Source organism: Hipposideros armiger, unplaced genomic scaffold, assembly GCF_001890085.2.
Source record: "Hipposideros armiger isolate ML-2016 unplaced genomic scaffold, ASM189008v1 scaffold_105, whole genome shotgun sequence".
Lineage (NCBI taxonomy): Eukaryota > Metazoa > Chordata > Mammalia > Chiroptera > Hipposideridae > Hipposideros > Hipposideros armiger.
In genome coordinates, this window is record NW_017731455.1 from 3,375,739 (window position 1) to 3,395,641 (window position 19,903).

Genomic DNA, 19,903 nt, shown 5'->3' on the forward strand with positions numbered 1-19,903 from the left:
TGCCCTCCCACCCCCGATATCATGCTTATCTATTACAATTCCATTGAATCCGTTCCCGCACTACATTCTTGTTTTTTCCTTTTCTTTCCTAATTTATCATCTGCCTAGTTCCCAAAATGGTTAAGGAGGCCTACAGTAAAGCAGAAAGTTAGAAATTCTGCTGAGGGTACAGGAAGCAAGAATACCAAGTTGGCTAGATAGCTGTGGATACTAGGAAAGGTGCATCACATTGGCCACCAAGACCCAAAGGGAAATGTGGCAGGTGATAGACGCTCTCACTTTCTAAATCAGTGGTCAGCAAACTTTGTCGGTAAAGTGCCAGATAGGAAATATTTGGTGCTATATTGTCTCAGTCACAACTACCCTGCCATTGCACCCTAAGCAGTAGGTAAGCAAATGGGCGTGGCCGTGTTAAAAAAAACTTTATTTGTAAAACCACAACTGCTGGGTTTGGCCGAAGGGCCTTTGATTGTTGACCTCTGATTTAAGCGAAAGAAAATATTCCCTCTATGAAGTGAGTAAAACTTTCTTTTTCTGGTAAGCACTGCACTCTGAGAGGCACTGTTGATATCATTATTTATTCAGCAAAAACTTTTTGAGGAATGCCATGTGCCAAGCATTATGCTTGGTATTTGGGTAATTACATCAGTGATAAAACAAACAGGATCCTTGCCTCTCTGGAGGACATGTCTGATGTGAGAGATAGCATGCAAATAAACAAATATAAAACTATGTGCTGTAAGGATACAGTGACAAAACAATAGGAGGGTGTGTGTCATACTGCTAGGGAGTTGGGGAGGCCTCCTGAGAAGATGACTTTTAAGCTGAGATCTAGTGACAGTCATGGGGGAGAACTTTCCAGGTGGAGGGAACAGCAAGTGCAACAGCACCTGAGGTAAGAGGAGCGTGGCTGGAGCCATTTTGAATCAGTGTGGCTGGAGATTCGTCAGGGGCAGTGGGAGGGAAGGGTATGAGAGGAGGTTTATTGGTCATGGCAGGTGCTTGTATTTTACTCCAAGAAGAAAATGGGAAGTCATTGGAGTGTGTTAAGCATCTGTCCATCCCCAGCCCCAAGGAGCTGTCACCCAAGGCAGTCACCTAGACTTGAGTGTGAATCTGAATCCTATCACAGCTGTGTGACTTCTGAGCCTCACTTTTCTCATCTGTGATCAGGCTAATGTAAGCCTCTTCATAGGGTTGTTATAAGATTTAAGTGCAGCAATGTACAATCAGGCAGAGAAGAGATGCTCAGTACATGCTAATCACCATAACTGACCAGATGGTCAATACATACCTGTGCAACCAGGTTCCAACATGAGAACAGGTAAGTGCAAGCACCACACTTCCACACCAAGGAGGAAGGGCAATGCTTCCGATGGAAGTCTTCAAATAGACCCTAACTTCTCCCTCCAACCCTGGCCCCAGCTGCAGCCCTCAGGAAGCACCCAGTGCTCCTGTGCCCTGGACATGACCCTGCGAAAGGCTCCTCTCGGCTAGCAGGAGCTCAGGAAGGCACTCAGCCCGCTCCGCAGACTCATCCTTGCTCTGCTCTGTGTCGGTTTTGTTTTTCAGTTCTCCCTGATGTCTTTATTTCCAGACCTGGACCCAGGTGAGTGCATGGATCTCCCTGGGGCTCCTCACAGGCTGGTTCTGGGATAGAGGAAAGGGGGTCACACAGGTGAGTGTTGGCGACACACCAGAGTTCACATGATTCGGAAGTCACAGACTCCTTTGAGAATTTTCCCAGAAAAATGCATTCCTGGGCATTTATATACCCATGCACACACACAATGTTTTACACGATTTTGAATCGCCTGTGAACACCTCATGCCCAGTCTCAGGACCCCAAGAGAAAAATTGCTGATGCAATTAAATCCCTTAATTTTACAGGGGAGGAAACTGAGGCCCAGAGAGGGGAAGCTACTTGCCCCAGGTCACACAGCCCGTTAGTGACTTAGATGAGTTGAGAGCGCCAAGGCAAAGTGAGGGTGTCATTGAGCAATGATGGCTCCAGGCAGGCCAGCTCTGTGCCACGCCCACTCACTCCACCCCCTTGGTGGGGAGCCAGCACCTCTATGCTGAGAGGATGGTGCCCATGCCATACAGGCAGACCCAGGCTGACCTACCTCTGTAATGGATCCCACCAGTACCCCCACCTGGTTTGTTTCCTCAACACTCAATGTGCTGACTCCTCAGTGGCCCCTTGCTCTTTCACAAAGGCTCTGCCTCTCCCTCTCACCCCTCACTCTCTTATCTTCTCCCTTTCCTGTATCCTCTGCCTGGTGCCCTCAGCCATGCCCAGGCGGAGCAGGGCTGCTGCTTCTTGCCACAGAATCCACTCTTGGTCTCCGACTCTGGGTCTAAATCTTTCTTCACTGCTCCGAGACTCAAGGAAGAAAAGCCCACTCACTCCATCGTGGCAGAGGCCAGCAGCCACCCCTGGTAGTGACTTGGGCTGGCCACCCACAGAGGACAAGAGCCAGGCAGACAGCACATGGAGACAGCAGTCACGTCTAAACTTTGAATCAAGGGGTTTTTTTGGAGCAAAGATGGTGATTACTGGGTCAAATTCAGCTTGACAGCCATATTCTTCCGCAGCAAAGCCCCAGATAGGCAGATTTGTGCCGGCTCAAGGCCATTGATGCCTTTGTCGTGTCCCGGGTACTCAGGGAATGCTTGTGGAATTGGACAGAAATATATGTGACCATGGCCTGTGAGTTTTGGAGAGGATCTGTGTCTTTGAGCAAAGCAAAGGAGAATGTCCAACCCAACAATAATTCAGTGCCTTTGGAGAACCCTGTTTCAGAGGGCTCCCCCTGCTGGCCTCCCCAGCATCTGCACATGAACTCGAGAGGGTCCAAAGCCAAGAGCTGCCCCTTCCTCAGCCTTCAGCACCAACTGCTCAGGCACCATGGAAGGGGCTGCGTTGGTCTGGGTGTCAGAGAGACGGAGCTGCAGAGCTGTGGGGTCACCCAGAGGAAGACACAGGAGCATAGAAGACTCAAGGGACCTCACTCTCACACGTATTTGGAAAGCAGCCTCACCCCCTCTTGACACTTTACTGCCATTTGCCAGAAGGTTATGAAAGACATCTACAATGACTATCAGTGTATGACACCCCGGAATTGTGCAGTGAACAATAAGAACTGTAAGCGGTGGCCCCACTGAACAGAGACCACAGAAAAGGGAGTGGATTCATTCTATGTGTTCATAGGCTTCTAGCTTTAATGAAATAGATTGGTTACATTTGGTCTGCAAACAGGAAGAATTTTCTAATCACTAGAGTTGTCCAAAAATCTTGTGAGGTCATGAGCGCCCCATCACTGGTGGTATTTAAGCGCAGGCTAAAAAACAACTTTGTAGGGAGTGGAGAATGTTGGGTTTAACATCCTGAGATTCTGGGCTCTGTAAGAGCTCAGGCAATAGCTTCTAATAGATTCGTGATTAAAGGACCCCGGAGCATGCCACCCCTGGGCTCCTGAATCCATCTCCAGGTGTTCTGGTAGCATCTGGCTATGGAGTGGGGTGAGAAGGAGTGGCTGGGCCTTTCTGCAAAGAGCAGGTTAGGTTTGAAAAAACACCCCTGTTCATGTCTGATTTAATTTCACATGGGGTTGTGCTTTGATGAAATTTGTCAGATCCCAGCAGGCTTTCGACAACAGTGTAGCTGAGGAAACTCTGTGCTCACGTCCATGGGCAAACTGTTTCTTTAGTTGATCTTGCTGGAGATGGTACATGGTGAGGATCTTGCCGGGGCAGAAAGTACCCAAGCCACAGTCCCGAATGGGTGGCAGAGGAGGTGGCTATCAAATGGCACTCTGTCCATCTCCCCAAAGCAGGTGACGTGACAGCCGACAGGCCTGTGGAAATGCCTCTTCAAAGCTGGCTTGGCTCTGCCCAGCAACACAGGCTGAGCCCATCCATCAGCTGTCTTGCTGGCTGCCAGGGAGGGTCTCCACTGGGCTCGCCCTGTCAGCTGGATTGGAAGTGTCAAATGCAGGTCGACAGGGCTGGGGTTTGGGAGAGGCCCTCAGAGGCACCGTCTGTGCCACGGTGATGGATGACACCAACAGGGACGGCATTCCAGGGATTGCTATTCCGTTCCACACATCTGGCAAGCTCTTTAACCAGAGCAGCTGCAAAAGCTCCTTCACAGGAACTCTGGAGTTTTTCTGAGAGACCCTAGGTACGGACCACCATAATCCTGGTCGAGAGACCTGGGGCATGTGCTAAAGATTTCCCAATGTGCAGTACTTCCTGGAAGCTAAAACCCATGGCGTTTCATGAAACATAAACCCCATGAGGCTCCAGGGCTCATAAAAAAGCAAACCAGACTTGGAGTTAAGTAGACTTGGTGTCTGATGCCATCTCTGTCTGCCTTCGTTTTTCCTTTTCTTTAAAATAGAAATAATAACATCTATGCCAGGAGGTTATTTTAAGGTTAAATAAGATTGTGTGCAACAAATTTATTTAGTATAGTGTCTGATACATAGAAAATACTCAATACTTAATAACCTAGTATTAGGATTATTTGGGTTAACTCAGGATACTTTCACTCTTCTTCCTCATAAATTCTAGCAATAAACTCTGATAAATAGACAAATCCACAAGGATTTCTTTTTATACCTAATATAATACGGTTCTGACAGCTGCCCCATTCTTCCCCCAAAGCTCCCCACTTTGCTATAGCCTAGAGAAAGTCTCAAATAATCTGTATTTAAACCTGGAGTGCTTTTCTATGATCTACCAAAGGAACAAAGTTTTATGTTAGGCTGCAATCCTTTTCTGCCCAGGAAAGTACTTGGACAAGTTTCTAGACCCTTACAGAGCTCAATAGGCATTTTTCTCACCAAATACCCAACCCAACTCTCACAGAGTTTCTCTCCTAAATCCCATTTACTCTGCTGCAAGCCACACCATCTTTGCTTGCAGAGCTGTGTGCAGGCCAATCAGAAGAAAAGGAGGCTTAGCCGCAGAGGGAAAAATTGGTCTGTCGATCCCACACATTAACTGCATATAAGGCACTGAGGGGGAGAGAGGCCCTTGCTCTTAAGAAACCAATTATCTAGTTGGAGGAAACAAATCAGAGAGATCAAGTTAAATAGAAACCATAAGAGAGGGGTGCCATCTGAGATCCAACAATGAAACCTAAAACTCCATAGCCACCTGGGCCAGTGAGGAATGTTCTTGAATCTAAAATCATTATCCCACTAGCAACCCAATATCAATCAAGCCCCGTGTGTCCTTTTGTTATTCCTGCATAATACAATACCCCAAACTTGGTGGCTTAAACCACTAACCATGTAAGACTAGTCCAGCTGTGCAGCTCTCCTGGTCTGGACCAGGCTCAGCTGGTGCATCAGCCGGGCTTTCTCATGTGTCTGAGGCCTTGGCGGGGGCCACTGGGCCTGCTGTTGCCTTATATGTTCTCTTATCCTCCTGTAGAATAAGTCAAACTTGTTCATGTGAAAGTCCAGGGGTCCATGAGAGAGATAAAGAGAGAGAGGACGTGTACAGTGCTTGTTGAGGCCCAGGCACACTGTCAGCTGGCACACTGTCCTGTCACCACGTGCCGTTGGCCAAAGCAAGCCCCAAGGGCAGCCCAGACCCAAGGGGTGGGGAAATCGACTTCATCTTTGGTGAAAAATCATATGACAAAAGGTGTGGATACAGGGAAGGATAGGGTATCAGGGCCACTTTTTCCCCCCATCAGATTAGTTCATACCATGCAAGAGGCCAACTTGGAACTCAAGGCTACCAGCCTCGACTTGGCCACGTCTAACTCCCCACTACCCTTTCATCTCTTTCCTTGGATGATTTTCTTCCCCAACCCAGACTAGAGGCTTCGTTGATGGAGGCCACTTCCCACTCTTATTTGTATATCTCTCCACTGTTTTCAGTGCCTTCCTTCACCTATTATAATGGAAATACTTCCTTCAAGTATTATAATGGCATAATATTTGGCCCATTATAGGTGTACGGCACACGTTTGTTACATAGACAATGGGATTATGCACCCACAGAATAGAAAAGACAAAGTAAGCTTTAAGTTCAGAGGTGGAGAAACCCTCCCAGGTGATGCTCCTATAAGGCACTTTCAACGCACACTGCAGCCCACCCCAAATGCAGAGGATCTTAGTGCCCTGCCTTACACAGCCCTCCAGCCGGATGGCTTCCGGTGTTCTGGGGCTGCTGAGCCTCTGCTGCTTCTATCCACCACCACCAAGGGCCCTGAGTCCCTGAGAATAGCAGGGACATATTGCCTTGGTTGGCAGGAGTATGATTCAAAGCCGACACGTTTTATTCCCTTCTTAGCTTCCTCAGGCTATGAGCAGACCTTGGTCATAGAGCTGAATTCAAGTCCAAATCCTCCAAGAGACCTGAAAAAGTCCATTCCATCTATGTAAAACTCTCATCTCCAAATATATCTGCAAGGGGTTGATTCTTAATGGCCTAGCCAACATTAGTCAAGCTGACCCTCCACCAGTGGGAGTGATGGGAGAAATTATGGGAGCAATCTAAAGGCACTTATCTATAAACACCTGTTAGAAAAACAAAAATACATTGTCCAGAGAAAAGAGAAATAAATAAATGATGAAATCATCTCATTACCAAACCCCATTGTCTCTCCCAAATGTCAGTTTGAAATCTTTTATCTGAAAAACATTTTTTTCCCTCACTTTCTCACTTTTCTTTCTCTGCTTTATCAAACTAGATGGAAAGAAACTTTATTTGCTCCAGGAAGACAATGGCCTTATCTTCAACCTAGATCCTCATCCCTGGAAAGGTGGCCTCCTCTGGGAGCATTTTCATAGTGGGGAAAAGCAGCTCGGGAGAAATAATGAGCAAGCAAAGGGAGTCTTGACTTGACACTGTGATAAATGAGGTGAAACTCTGGCAAGGAACCAGAGTTGGCGGATTCAAAAAGGAAATAAAAAGATAGTTCCATTTTAATGGGAAATATAAAACAGCCATTGTGCAAAAGTCGATTTTTCAAAAGCCAAAGAGATAAAGACTATAAGGGAATGACTGAGAGACGAGTGAGATAATGTGGTTGATAATCAGGCTTAGGTAAAGTGCCATCTTCGGAGCCATCAGCTGGCTCTGTGGGAGCACCTTTTCAAGTCAGCTATCTGCATTTGCTCCTGCCTCATTATCATATGCATCTCTGGACGGCTTCCTTACGCTTCTGCTTGCCATACTCCTGCCAGCTGGAGACAGCAAAGTCAATCCAACTTTCTGCAAATCTCAAACTTCTTTCCATGAGCCACAGAGCTCCCAACATCTCCCAAGGCCCCAGATAGCAACAAGCTTGAGTCCAGCCTTACACGCACATGATCTTCCCAATGGACTGGCCCACAGTGGGCAGCTCCATACACTGCCCTGTCTTTCAGTGAGCAAGATCCATGAACCTTTTCAAGGTTGTCCTTGGGTAATCCCTAATTAGCAAGCAGGCTATTCAATGGGGATGGCTGGACCCCCATTCCCAAAGGCAAGTGTGGGTATATCTGAGACAGTGTAAGGGGCCTGTTAAAGCAGCAGAGCTTGTGTAATTCTAGGTTTATATGGAGGTAAACTGTCTTAGTTCAGATCCTGCTGTTTATTAGCTATGTGATCTTAAGCTAGTAACTTAACCTCTTTCCACCTTGGGTTTCTCAAGTTAAAGTAGAGATAATAACACGTTTCCTAGATGTTCATGAGGATAAAATGGATGGTTCATGTCAAATGCTTAGCACAGGGCCTGGTATATAGTAAAGGCTCAATAAATATTAGCTGTTATGATGACTCTATAGATACAACCTGGGAGCTTGATGCTGTGACCAAGAGGACAGTGATGAGTTTCTTTCACTTCATTAAGCTAAGGTGACCAATAAAGTTCCATGAAAAATTTTATTCCCAGAAGCAACAAGGCACTTAAGGGCCACTGGGTATGGCCCTGGGCAGATGTCATATAGAACCTTGGAGAACTTTGAGGCCCCAATCATCTTCATTCTATTTGTAGATGAGAAAATTGGGGCACCGGGGATTCAGTTGGCTTGTCCAAGATTATAGTTAGTGGGAAGCCAGAACTTGACTTCTTGTCCCCATTTTCAATCAGGTGCTCAGAGCCCTGCCAAGTGCCAATGCTGCTTTGCTGGGTCATAGCATTCCTACCCCCAGTGACAATTCACAATGCCTGAGCCTTCCCACCCTGTCAGTGCGAGCACTTGGAGAGACACAAGATTCCTTTTTCGGGACTTAGAAATATTTAGGAACAAAAAGGTGTTTGATGAAATAAAATGCTAATTTATTTGGGTCTAATGCTTAGAGTTTCTTTGATCCTGTTCTCACTCCTGTAGATTGGACTCCTGACAACTATGAGTACAGCAACGAGGATTATAACCAGAACCAAACCACTGCTAGTGCTGTTGACAACCCCGGGAATCCTGACTGGTACTATACAGATGATGGTAGGTACCCAAGGAGGGCAGCACACCTGGAGGGGAGTTTATGTGTTACCATATGCAAGGGCCTCCTTTGCCTCCTGCTTTCTGATTGGCATCGTGAAATAGGTATCGGAGACATGATTTAGGCTGGCTTTTTTTTCAGTTAGAATTATACACTGTATGGACTGGGGAGGTCCTTAGAGACCATCTCTCCCACCTTCGAATAACAGATGAAGCAAATGAGGCCAAGAGAAGAGTTGACTCAGCCGAATTGACACGGTGAGTTAGCGCATCACCATGTAGGTCTCCTGACACTGTGAATAGGAGTCACATTCAAAATCATTCCCATATCTTTGATTACAAGTAGGTCCTAATTGTGAAGAGTGTGAGTTAGCACGCAGCATCAGATTGTAGCATTCACACATTTGGCATTAAGACTTTCCTTCCCTTCTACCTGGGCTGTGGTTTTCTTTCTCTTTTCAACTCTTCAGAAGCTTTGCACAGTTGTCAGGATGCGTGTGTGTGTGTGTGTGTGTGTGTGTGTGTGTGTGTGTGTGTATACTCACACATGCGTGCTTCTACATTTATTTCTGTGTTTGTGGTTTTTTAACCCACGCAATAGGACAGAAAGGAAAATGAGAAACTGGGCCCAAGCAAAGCCACATGACTAAACCAGGGGCAGGAACGGAAAGCACTTAGCAGCTGGAATAAAAGCCATGTAACTGTGTGAAGTGGCCTGGAAAGCAGGGCTAAGATATGGGGCAACAGGGGAACATCAGAGGGGACCATCAAAACAAGAGCCGGGCCCAGGGATCCTAGTTCCTGAACCAAAGAACAATGTGTGTGAACAGAAGGATAAAGAATTCCCCGAGGGAAGATCCATTCAGACAACCATGAAAAGCCAAAGGCACAGATGAAATATGACAAAATCTCACTGAACAAGTAGTTGAAGAAAGATGAAGGCCACTGGGTCATTTCCTCCTCGCCGTCAATTTTTCTGTCACCCTCTTGCCTTTGGTCTTCCTGCCTGATGTTCAGAAAGCTTGTGTTTCGTGAGGGGTGGGGTTTTCTTTCCCCAGGCCTGACCTCCACCCCTGGGCACCAGGAGTAGGGGAGGTCTTCAGGCTTGTGAAATGCCTTCAGCATCAGAGACAGACCCCATGGCCCTCCCAGCGAGTCTGGGAGGAGAGAAAGACTGATGAGGGAGAAGGGGAGTTTCTCAATGAGAAAGGCCGAGGGAGTCAGCCACCATTCCTTCTCGCCTGCCTCCTTGCTAACCTGAATCCCCCTCTCTGGTCGTGTGACTGCAGTTTTCCTTGCTCTCTAAGGACAATGCCAGCTTCCGCCTTTCCCCAGTCACTGGCTAGGCCGTGGCTTTCTCATTTGGGCAGGAGACTGAGATTCGATGAGCAAGTGGGGGGACTTCTCACCTGTTGTTCATTGCAAACGTTGACGTCTGCCCATGTCTTAGATCCGTGCCAGTCCAACCCCTGTGAACATGGAGGGAACTGTCTCATCAAAGGGGACACTTTCACGTGCAGCTGCCCAGCCCCTTTCTCTGGAAGCAGGTGTCAGACGGGTGAGTGCCCCTTCATCGGATCCATTCTTACCTCTGAGCTGAACAAGAGGCAGTTCCTCCTGCAACTCTGTGGGAAAAAGGAAGTCTGAGCGATCCCATGGAAAGCATTATCACCACGCACATTGTGTCCTGCATCATGGATGCCTCAGCACGGTCATAGGCAGCATCTCACTGAATCCTCACCCCAGTGTGATAGGACTAGTATGTCCACTTTGCAGATGAGAATATCGAAGCTAAGAGGAGATAAGTGCTGGGCTCTGACTAAGATGTCTTCCAAACTCAGGACTTTTTTCTGTTGTTGTTTAGAATGTTTAGACTGACCACAACAGAGAAATATTATTCTCAAATGGGAGAGCTGGAAGAATCTCAGGGCACATAACGCCCAACTCAGTTAGAGAAAAGGAGCACAGAGAGTCCAGGCGACTTGCTCATGGTCACACAGCTAGTTAGGAGAAGAGCAGAAATTAGAGCATGGACCCAGGTGCCTGAGTCCCGGATCCATGCTCTTTCTTCCTGCCGTCTTCACTCACGGAGACTCTGATAAAAGCTGTGTCAGCCTTGAGTGCGTTCTTGTGGCACAACATAAAGCTACTCATATGTGATACAGCACGAGGAATAAAACTCCTATGGGTTAATTGCACTCCTAGAAAGAACCTGGATTCTGTGCCAACTAGCAGCCATCTAACTGGGGTGGGGGTGGCAGCGAGGGTCTTACCTATATATAGGGTTCTATGGTTGGCTTCTTTCCTCTGTGTCCTCTTCATTTATTCCTCCTATTTTCAACCCTACAAGTCCTTCAGTAAATGTTTCAGGATGGCTTGGGACATCGGCATAAACATGGTATCTGGGTTCATCCCTCTACTCCTCAGAAGAATGGGAAAAACTGTAAATGGAATATGAAATCAGCTATAAGATGGAAAAACACAAATTGCAGCTCTCTTTGTTTGTTGAAGGTGTGAAAATTATCAAAGTTGTTATTAATATAGAATAATAAAGACTATGAACCCTGGAAGCAATCATCCATGACTCAAGGGTTAGAGAAAAGCCTTATTGGCGGGGGATGGAGGGCTTGGGGGGTGGGGGGCGGGTAAGCATGGTGTTTCAGGACCACGGACAAGGGCACACACTCACCCACCAGGTCCCCAAACATTGTACTTAACAGGCATCCCTGTAAGTGTGGCCCCAATAATGTCCTGTACTTTGAACCTTCTTCTCTATGGATCTCCTACAGTGCAAAACAAGTGCACGGATAACCCATGTGGCCTGGGCGAATGTCTCATTACTCAGAGTCCTCCCTACTACCACTGTGCCTGTAAACACCCTTACAGGGGTTCAGAGTGCTCCACAGGTAAGTGCGGACAGCCCCTTCTTTGCTAGGAAACCTCTGCCATGGCTTGCACCTGGGGTCTCTGAACTCTACTGTGTGACAGTTCAGATATATTTAATATTTTAATAACATCCAAGATGGCCATTATAACTAGGACTTTTTAAGTTCTCAGTTCTCAGCATCATCCCTGGAGAGTTACTGAGAACTGACTGATCTGTGCCCCTTCCCATCCACAAAGAATCATCTTGAAATTCACTTTCTTCAGGAAGTGGGCCCTGGTCTATTCTTGGATGGTGCATGTAGGGAAATAAATCTATATTGATTCACTGCTGTGAGTCAGGCATTGTCCCAGGAGATTTACATTCTCTCTCACCTTCTCCTGGAAACACTGCAAGGAAGAGTTTTACGATGAAGAAATTGAAGTTCAGAGAGGTTGGCTAACTTGCCCGCAGTCATACAGCTATAAAGGGGCAGAGCCAAGTTTCAACCTAGCTCACACTGATCCCCAAACTCCTTCCCAGTTCATGCCTCTTGCTATTCCTTACTGAGTGACCCATTTACTTACATACACTTTCGTACATGGCTTCTATCACAGTGCTTCATCTGTTTGTATATGTTCTTAACATTTATGTGTACATTGACTAGAGTGTCAGTGGGTCTATCTTTCCCCTTGGGTGACCCATCTTGTGTGAAAGGATGGACACCAGAAGAGTGCCATCAGCAACCCCTCATCATCTCAGATGTAGCTGCAACTCCTGGGGAACCTTCCTGGCCCCACTTCCTGTGTTCACAGCAGTTCCTGTGTGCAGGCCGAACCCCTGCCAAAATGGCGGCACGTGCTCCCGGCATCGGCGGAGATCCAAGTTTACCTGTAACTGTCCTGACCAGTTCAAGGGAAGATTCTGTGAAATAGGTATGGATCTCTGCCACCACTTCAGCAGAAACTCAGGGCCACAAACAAGGCCTCTGGAATCCTTTTCTGTTCGGATTTTGTTCCCAAAATGGGATTCAAGTCACGATTCCCAAACGCTACTATTGTGTCATACCTATGCCTTCTAACCTGAGGGCATACGATGCTTCTGGCTCCATGTAGAGAAAGTCATAAACTGCAGTGCAGTGCAGGCAAATCAGATATACCTGGGCATCCCCTAGGCCTCAGCCCACCTGCCCCTAGATCTTGTGTGAGCCAAAATTAAGGAACGAAGTCCCCACCTCATTCCCCCCTCCAACCCACTATATTTTATATTTTTAAGCTGGGTTAAATGTGAAATATTCAAGGCACCTTTTTTTCCCCCCCCTGGGACTTTGTAGTAAAATCTCAGGGTAATCAATATTCAAGTCCAATCCTCTCCCCACCCGATCACCCTCTGAGTGTGCCAGCTGCCCTCAGTTCTCACATCCCTGCCTGTCTCTCCCAGGTCCTGATGACTGCTATGACGGTGATGGCCACTCTTACCGAGGACAAGTGAGTAGGACAATCAACCAGCACTCATGCCTTTACTGGAACTCCCACCTCCTCTTGCAGGAGCATTACAACATGTTTATGGAGGATGCTGAGACCCATGGGATTGGGGAGCACAACTTCTGCAGGTAAAAATTACCTGCTGCTTGTCAGTGTAAGAATTGGCTTGCCACTTTCCTCTGCTGCTAGTTTTTCTGGGCCAGCTTAGAAATTTGGGGATGAAACACTGAAATTCATCACTGTTTTTCTAGGAAGATTTTCACACTCATGATAGGCTAGGTTATGCTGCTATCACAAGCTATCCCTCAAATCCCAGTGGCTTAAATACATCAAAGTTTATTTCTACTAATGCTACATGTGTCATATGGGTTGGTGGCTGGGGGGTGGGGGGGTTCTGCTCCACAAAGGGACTCAAATGGCCAGGAACGACAAGAAGAGACTAGGAAATGGAACATGAATTTTGGGTTTTGGGGTGGAGGTTTTTTGGTTCTTTTTTACTATCTCAACCTAGAAGTGACACATCATCTCTGCACACATATTTTATTGACCAGAAAGTCACATGGTACTGCATAACTTCAAGGGAGAAATGTAAAGGGGAAAATGAACTATCTGGTGAGCCTCACAGAGTTGGCCACAAGGAAGTTCAGGTTTTCTCAAGTAGGATAATGCCAAGTTATCTTCTTCCCCTTCTGCTGCCTTCAGCCCATTCTGTTGGCTTCCTCTCACTGTTCATTGTCTAACCAAGGGCATTCATGATCTGCATATAAGAGGCTGGAGTCCTTTGTATGGCTTTACACTGGTTCTATTCAGCAAGAGGGTTTCCCTTGCACAAAACAGAAGTTACCTTCCACTTTCGCTCACCGTGAGCTGTTCCCTTCATGGAGCTGTCTTTGGGGTGACCCCATTGGTAGCCTTCCTTAGAGAGTTACTGTGCACAGAATTCGGAGGTTTGGGCAGAAGAGGACTACTCTCACCATGTTTCTGTGGCTACTTCATTTCCTTGACAAAGAAGGATCTTCAATAGGGATCTCATTTCTTTTCCTACAAAATATTTAATATGTCCCATGGATCTGGCACAAGGCTTATGAACTACTCTCTGGTCATTGGGACTCTCTGCTGGAAGTTAAGGTTTTGCCAAAAAAAACTGTAACTGTCCTTATATTCCAGGGTCCATATATGGTCCCAGGGGGCACACAAGAACTCTCTTACCCAAAGGTCCTTTAATGAAGTGTACTGGATCACCAAGCCTTGACCCTGGGTTATTTTGTTTTTTATTTTAGAAACCCAGATGGAGACAAAAAGCCCTGGTGTTTCATTAAAGTAAACAGTGCAAAGGTGAAATGGGAATACTGTGATGTCTCAGCCTGCTCAGCCCTAGGTAAGACCATGGCTGTCTAGCGGCCCTGGGAGTGGGGAAGATGCAGGTCCATAGACAGATGTTCCTGGCACCCCATCTCACACCCTTGTCCTCCTACCACATCTGCTTTACCTATCCCCATCCCCTTGGCAACCCAAATGCCCGGTCCTCTGCTCCCCCCTTGAGATGCTAAGCAGGCCTGGATACCTTTGTAAACTCAGGCCAGTGGTCCAAGTGTAAACTCATGTTTCCTGGCTCCAAGTCAGTGCACTCAGCAAATCTTCATCAGTTGCTTGCTGTGTGCCAGGGACTATGCCAGGTCCTAGGTGTACAATGGTGATCAACCACTGGCTGGGCCCCCATAGCCTCTCAGGATGCAACATGGTCTGAATTCCAGCCTCACAGCCTTCCTGTCAGGCTGCTCTGGTCCACGTCTTTCCCCACATCTAGAGTGATGCACTCTCTTACCTTGATCAATGGAATTGCCTCCTTGGACAGTTTCACTTCCGTGCCTTTGCTCTCATAGTCACCTCTGTCCGTAATACTCCATCCGTATCTGCTCTTGTCCATATTCGATCATTCTTTGAGAACCAAGTCGAGTAGCTCTCCCTCCAGGAAGTCCTTTGTGATCTCCCAAGTGCAGTGTTCTCTCTCCCTCCTTAGAGACCCCTGGAATGGAACAGGGCACCACCCTTAAAATACTTATCACTCTCTCCTTTGTATGACAGTTATCTGTGCAAATGACTTGTTTCCCCCACTCCACTTCATCTGGGTATCTTTTCCTATACACCGAAAAAGGCTCCCGAATAATATCTGTGTATTAATGAATAACTAAGTACACACCCATGATGGAGTTGTATTCATATACACACACCTTTGTGTGGGTATACATGTTGAAATAAGAGGGAAAAAGCAACATCTTCACCGTTAATTCTACAGACTTGCTTTATATTAATCAATGTATTCCACAAATCTTAATTGTGAACCCACTATATGACCACCTCATTGGCACCAATCTCTTTGCTCTCAATACTTGCTAAGCTGATGGTCTCGGTGTCATACCTCTGACAAGGTCCTTCTGAGGACCTGGAGGGAGGGTGACTAGTGTGATGTGTCTTCCTTGTGTCCCACAGACATTACCGACCCAGAGAGAAGCCCCAGAGAGCCCCTGACCAAGCTTCTGGGGTTTGACTCATGTGGGAAGACAGAGATAGCAGACAGGAAAATCAAGAGGATCTATGGAGGCTTTAAGAGCACGGCGGGCAAGCACCCATGGCAGGCGTCGCTGCAGACCTCGGAGCCACTGAGCGTCTTCACGCACCGGGGCCACTTCTGTGGGGGAGCACTGGTCCACCCCTGCTGGGTGCTTACTGCTGCCCACTGCACTGAGTAGGTGCCTGCTGGGAGCAGAGGCCAGGGTGACCGGAGTCTATGGGGGTGTTCTCCTCTCCCCATGTGACCAGCATCTTGGCGCATCTGGCAGGATTGGTGGCTCTGATGTAGCTCTAAGGGCAAAAGAATGGCTCCTTAAAACCAGACGGGAAAGAGCTAGGGTGTCTAGAATGCTTACCTGTGAACTACATGTATTATGGCATTTAATTCTCAAAGCTACCTACCAGAAGACAAGCTGAGGGCGGACAGGGAATTTTATCTTTTGTTAACTATTGTGTCCCCAGTGCCTAAAACAGGTCTTCGTACAGCGCAAGTGCTCAGTAAGTATTTGTGCAGTGAGAGAGTTGATTGTTACTCTCATTTCACAAACAAAGGAGGACCTGGAGTCCTGGGAAGGTTTGTACTTTGCCTTAAGTCATGTGGAAAATAAGTAGGCAGGTGGGATTTGAACCCAGGTCTACCTGCTTCCTTAACCTCTTCAGTTCTGCCCTGGACAGAGAAAATAACACGCTCCCTTCTGATGCCATCTGACCTCTCGGGTCAGGTGTCACCAGTCACAACTTCTGTGTGACTCAGAGTAGTCAGAACCTACTGGGAGCCTGAAAAATCACCACCTCCCCTGAGTCCCCCAAGTTCATGGTCAGGGCCAGTCCCCTCTAGGCCAGGTGTTGATGGTGGCTTGAATGTCTTCCAGTCCACCCTGTTATTAAGCAATTTTTTCAGGGGTTCCAAGAGGTGTTTTTCTCAAGAGAGGTCAAACATGCAAACATTAGCACCTACCAAGAATATTTGTTCAAGACGTTAATTGGCTGCTCTTTAGCAAATCCCATGGGGAATGAGAAGTCTCCCAGAAAACATGGGATGCAAGTTACAGCTGATATTTAGAGACTGTTCCATTAATAAAGCACTTTGCTCACATTATCTCATTTGGACCACACAGCAGAGTTCTGTGAACAAGATGATGATTACAGAGGACGGCGCTAAGGCTGCAGAAGGTCATTTGCTAAAGATCACACAGCAGCTCACTAGGAGTACAGCCAGGGCTTGGCTTCAGTCTCTCAAGTGCCAGGCTAGTTCCTAACCATCTTACCTTCCCTTGCAGCACAAAAACCAAGCATCTAAGAGTGGTGCTAGGGGACCAAGACCTGAAAAAGACAGAATCTCATGAGCAGACCTTTGCAGTAGAGAAGATATTCAAGTACAGCCGCTACAATGAAAGAGATGAGATTCCCCACAATGACATTGGCAAGTCTCTGCTAGCGTGGATCTCCCGTGGGTCTTGTCCTGGGTGGATTTCTCTACTGATGGAAAGCTGAGGTTTGGTTCTCTTTGGTCCCTCGTAGACCCCGTAGAGAATTTATTCCAGGGCTTTTTAGTTCTTAAAGACTAGTGTGGTGGATAAATGTGCACAAGCTCTTAAATTGAGGGGAAGAAATGCTAGGAACATTGTGTTGTGGAAAGAGCTCAGCCTTGAGTCCTAGTTCCCCCACTTACTGGACACCTTCACCTTTCTTAGCCTCAGTTTGTTCTATAAAATGAGAACGCTGGCATACAACTCTCAGCTTCTTGTGTGTTAAGTGACAGGATGTGCCTGTGTCCCCATGTACATCTCACACCTGGTAGACAATGATATATGTAAGCTGCTTATTGCTCAGTTCTCAAGTCATGGTACCTCTCACTCTCCCTCCTTCCTCAGTATCTTTTTTTCCCCTCTTAAAAGTTGTTTTTTAAAAAATGAATTAAGGATGGTTTTAAACTCAACTACTATTTCTTTTCTTTTTTTTTCTTAAAGATTTTATTGGGGAATTGGGGGAGGGGAACAGACAAGTTGCCGTCCTTTTGTTCTTCAGTCTAGTTGTGGAGGATGTCACTTCACTGGCCCATGTTGGTGTTATCATTGCACTCTTTCCGGGTGAGGCAGATCGGTTGCCAGCCACTGGATGGCCGCTCACGGCGGCTCTTGGCAGCTCACGCTGGCTGCCGGCTACTCATGGTGGCTTATGGGAGCCCACTGCAGCTCCACTGCAGCCTACGCCATTGCCGGCGACTCATGGAAGCCCAGCTCCAGGTCGAGCTGCTGTTGTTCACCATCTTAGCTGTAGAGGGCGCAGCGTCAACGGCCCTCATGTGGGAGCTGAACCAAGGCCCTGCTGCCTGGAGCTGGCATCCCAAGCCAACTCTCAACCAACACGCCACTCGGCCAGCCCTCAACTACTATTTCTTGATATTACTCTCAGCCTGAAGGGTTACTCCTCCCCAGGTGGAACTTAAAAGAATGAAAGACAGAGGAAGTTTTTCAGGCATTTGAGGTGGGGTTTTGCTACCACCACCTTCCAGTCAAGCTGAAGCTGGTGTTTCTTTGACAGAGAGGATATCATCACCCATTTCCCCTTTCTCTCTCTACCTAGCTTTGCTCAAGCTAAAGCCAGTGAACGGCCACTGTGCTCAGGAATCCAAATACGTGAAGACTGTATGTTTGCCTGATGGTCCGTTTCCCTCTGGGACTGAATGCCACATCTCTGGCTGGGGTGTTACAGAAACAGGTGAATCTGGCCAAGCATTCTCCTGAGACTCAGGTGACTTACTTCAACCAGAGTAAAAAGGGTCAAACTCAACTGCTGTTCTGAACCTGAAATCAGTGTTCTATTCAAAATGTATTATCGAGATTGCCTGATCTCTCAAGCTCTAGTTAAATTTCATTGCCTCTAAGGAGTGTTCCCTGATCTCCATGTCTGTCCCTGGCTCCTACCCCTGGATCCTTGACTTCCATCAAGCACTGATTGTGTATTCATGAAGACCTTTTTTCTTCCTTAGGTAGACCAGAAAGAGGGTAAATGGGTGGGTGGTGGGGGGTGAGGGTGGGGGGATGATGAATTTTGGAGTCAGATGTGTTAGATTCTTGGCTTTGTCACTGGACAGCTGAGTTTGAGTTTTCCAATAACCATTCGTACCTCCTAGATTTGGAATCATGCTAATAGGAGATAACAGAATTCTATAGAAATAGTCATTAAGCCAGCCCCTGGAGGGCAGGGGTCAGGTCTCATTCACCTTTGCCTCTTCAACAGTGCTTTCATCAGGGCTGTCCACATAGTAGGCGTTCTATAAAGTTTTGTTAAATCAAGCTATTGACTTGTTTCTAGAATTTGGTCTTATCTAAAAAAGTAACCAAAGGGTTACTTGCCTCATAGTACCAATATGATGATACCCTCTAATATATGAAACTCAGAAGTGTATTTGAAGTCTTTTTCAAATACTCAAAATGGGTTTCTCTCCCCCACAAATCTTGTCCTTAATAATGGAAAGCTAGAATTCCTTTAAATAGGCCTGTGTTCATAAAGAAAGTGAAATGTAATATACAAATTTGTCAGAAGGCTTTGCGGATGGAAGATTTTTGCTTAACTGGATGTAGGGTTAGCCAGAAACCCTTTTTGTAGCTATCTTCATTGTTGTCCATCTAAACCTTTCAATATTAGCATACTGATCTGAACAGCCTGAGCAGAATAGAAGCTCTTTAGGGGAGGAAATGTCTATTCTGGAAAGCCCACCTAGACCAGGGGTCGGCAAACTGCGGCTCGTGAGCCACATTTGGCTCTTTGGGTACGTTCTGTCTCAAAAGTTTGCCGACCCCTGATCTAGATGATCAACCAGGGATATTCATCTATCATTAAGAATCGCCTGTGTACCAGGCCTCTACTAGGTATGGGGAATGTAAAAACGGTTTAAGACACCTTCCCTGTCCTCCCGACGTCACGGTCTAGTTGGGGAGACAGAGGAGGGAATCAATGATTCTGCTCCATTGTGATAGCGTGGCACTGAAGGACCACAAAGCCATGGTGAAGGCTGTGGGTGAAGAGCCCCCACATCACTTGAAAGATGAGGCTTCTCTGACTCTCTTCTGGGAACATTCTTCCTTCTGGAGCTCAGAGCTGGTGGCCTTCTTCTTTCCGCTGCTGGCTTCTGGTAGGGCAGGTGCCATGTTGGTCCCCACAGTGGTGACCTCTTTTCTCTGTCTCACAGGGGAGGGGTCCCGCCAGCTCTTGGACGCCAAAGTCAAGCTGATCACCAACACTTTGTGCAACTCCCGCCGCCTGTATGACCACATGATTGATGAGAGCATGATTTGTGCAGGAAATCTTCAGAAGCCTGGGCCAGACTCCTGCCAGGTCAGTGACTCCAGTGGCACTCAGAAAAAGAGAGGCTGGCGGGACCTGACACTGGGCACAGAGGCCGCTAAGAACCCTGGGCTGGGAGGCAGGTTCAGAGGCCCACCTTCCATAAAGCACAGGCATGGGCGGGCTTATCTGCCCTCTGCCAAATCTGAACCCACATCAATCCAGGGCGACTAGCGTAATAACCATAG

The 19,903-nt window shown here is 47.1% G+C and overlaps 1 protein-coding gene across 2 annotated transcripts in view; it reads left to right on the forward strand.

Annotated features, from left to right (window-relative positions):
• Positions 1 to 19,903, forward strand: part of HABP2 (hyaluronan binding protein 2) — a 32,186-nt gene that overhangs the window by 10,974 nt on the left and 1,309 nt on the right. The window contains exons 2-12 of one of the 2 annotated variants that reach the window (XM_019646651.1): positions 1,573 to 1,609; positions 8,340 to 8,450; positions 9,898 to 10,005; positions 11,237 to 11,353; positions 12,129 to 12,245; positions 12,751 to 12,922; positions 14,075 to 14,172; positions 15,285 to 15,540; positions 16,646 to 16,788; positions 17,952 to 18,086; positions 19,561 to 19,706. In XM_019646651.1, coding sequence (XP_019502196.1) covers positions 1,573 to 1,609; positions 8,340 to 8,450; positions 9,898 to 10,005; positions 11,237 to 11,353; positions 12,129 to 12,245; positions 12,751 to 12,922; positions 14,075 to 14,172; positions 15,285 to 15,540; positions 16,646 to 16,788; positions 17,952 to 18,086; positions 19,561 to 19,706 — 1,440 coding nt within the window. Of the gene's footprint in view, positions 1 to 1,572; positions 1,610 to 8,339; positions 8,451 to 9,897; positions 10,006 to 11,236; positions 11,354 to 12,125; positions 12,246 to 12,750; positions 12,923 to 14,074; positions 14,173 to 15,284; positions 15,541 to 16,645; positions 16,789 to 17,951; positions 18,087 to 19,560; positions 19,707 to 19,903 lie in introns of both variants that reach the window. The other variant, XM_019646650.1, reaches the window with a different exon arrangement.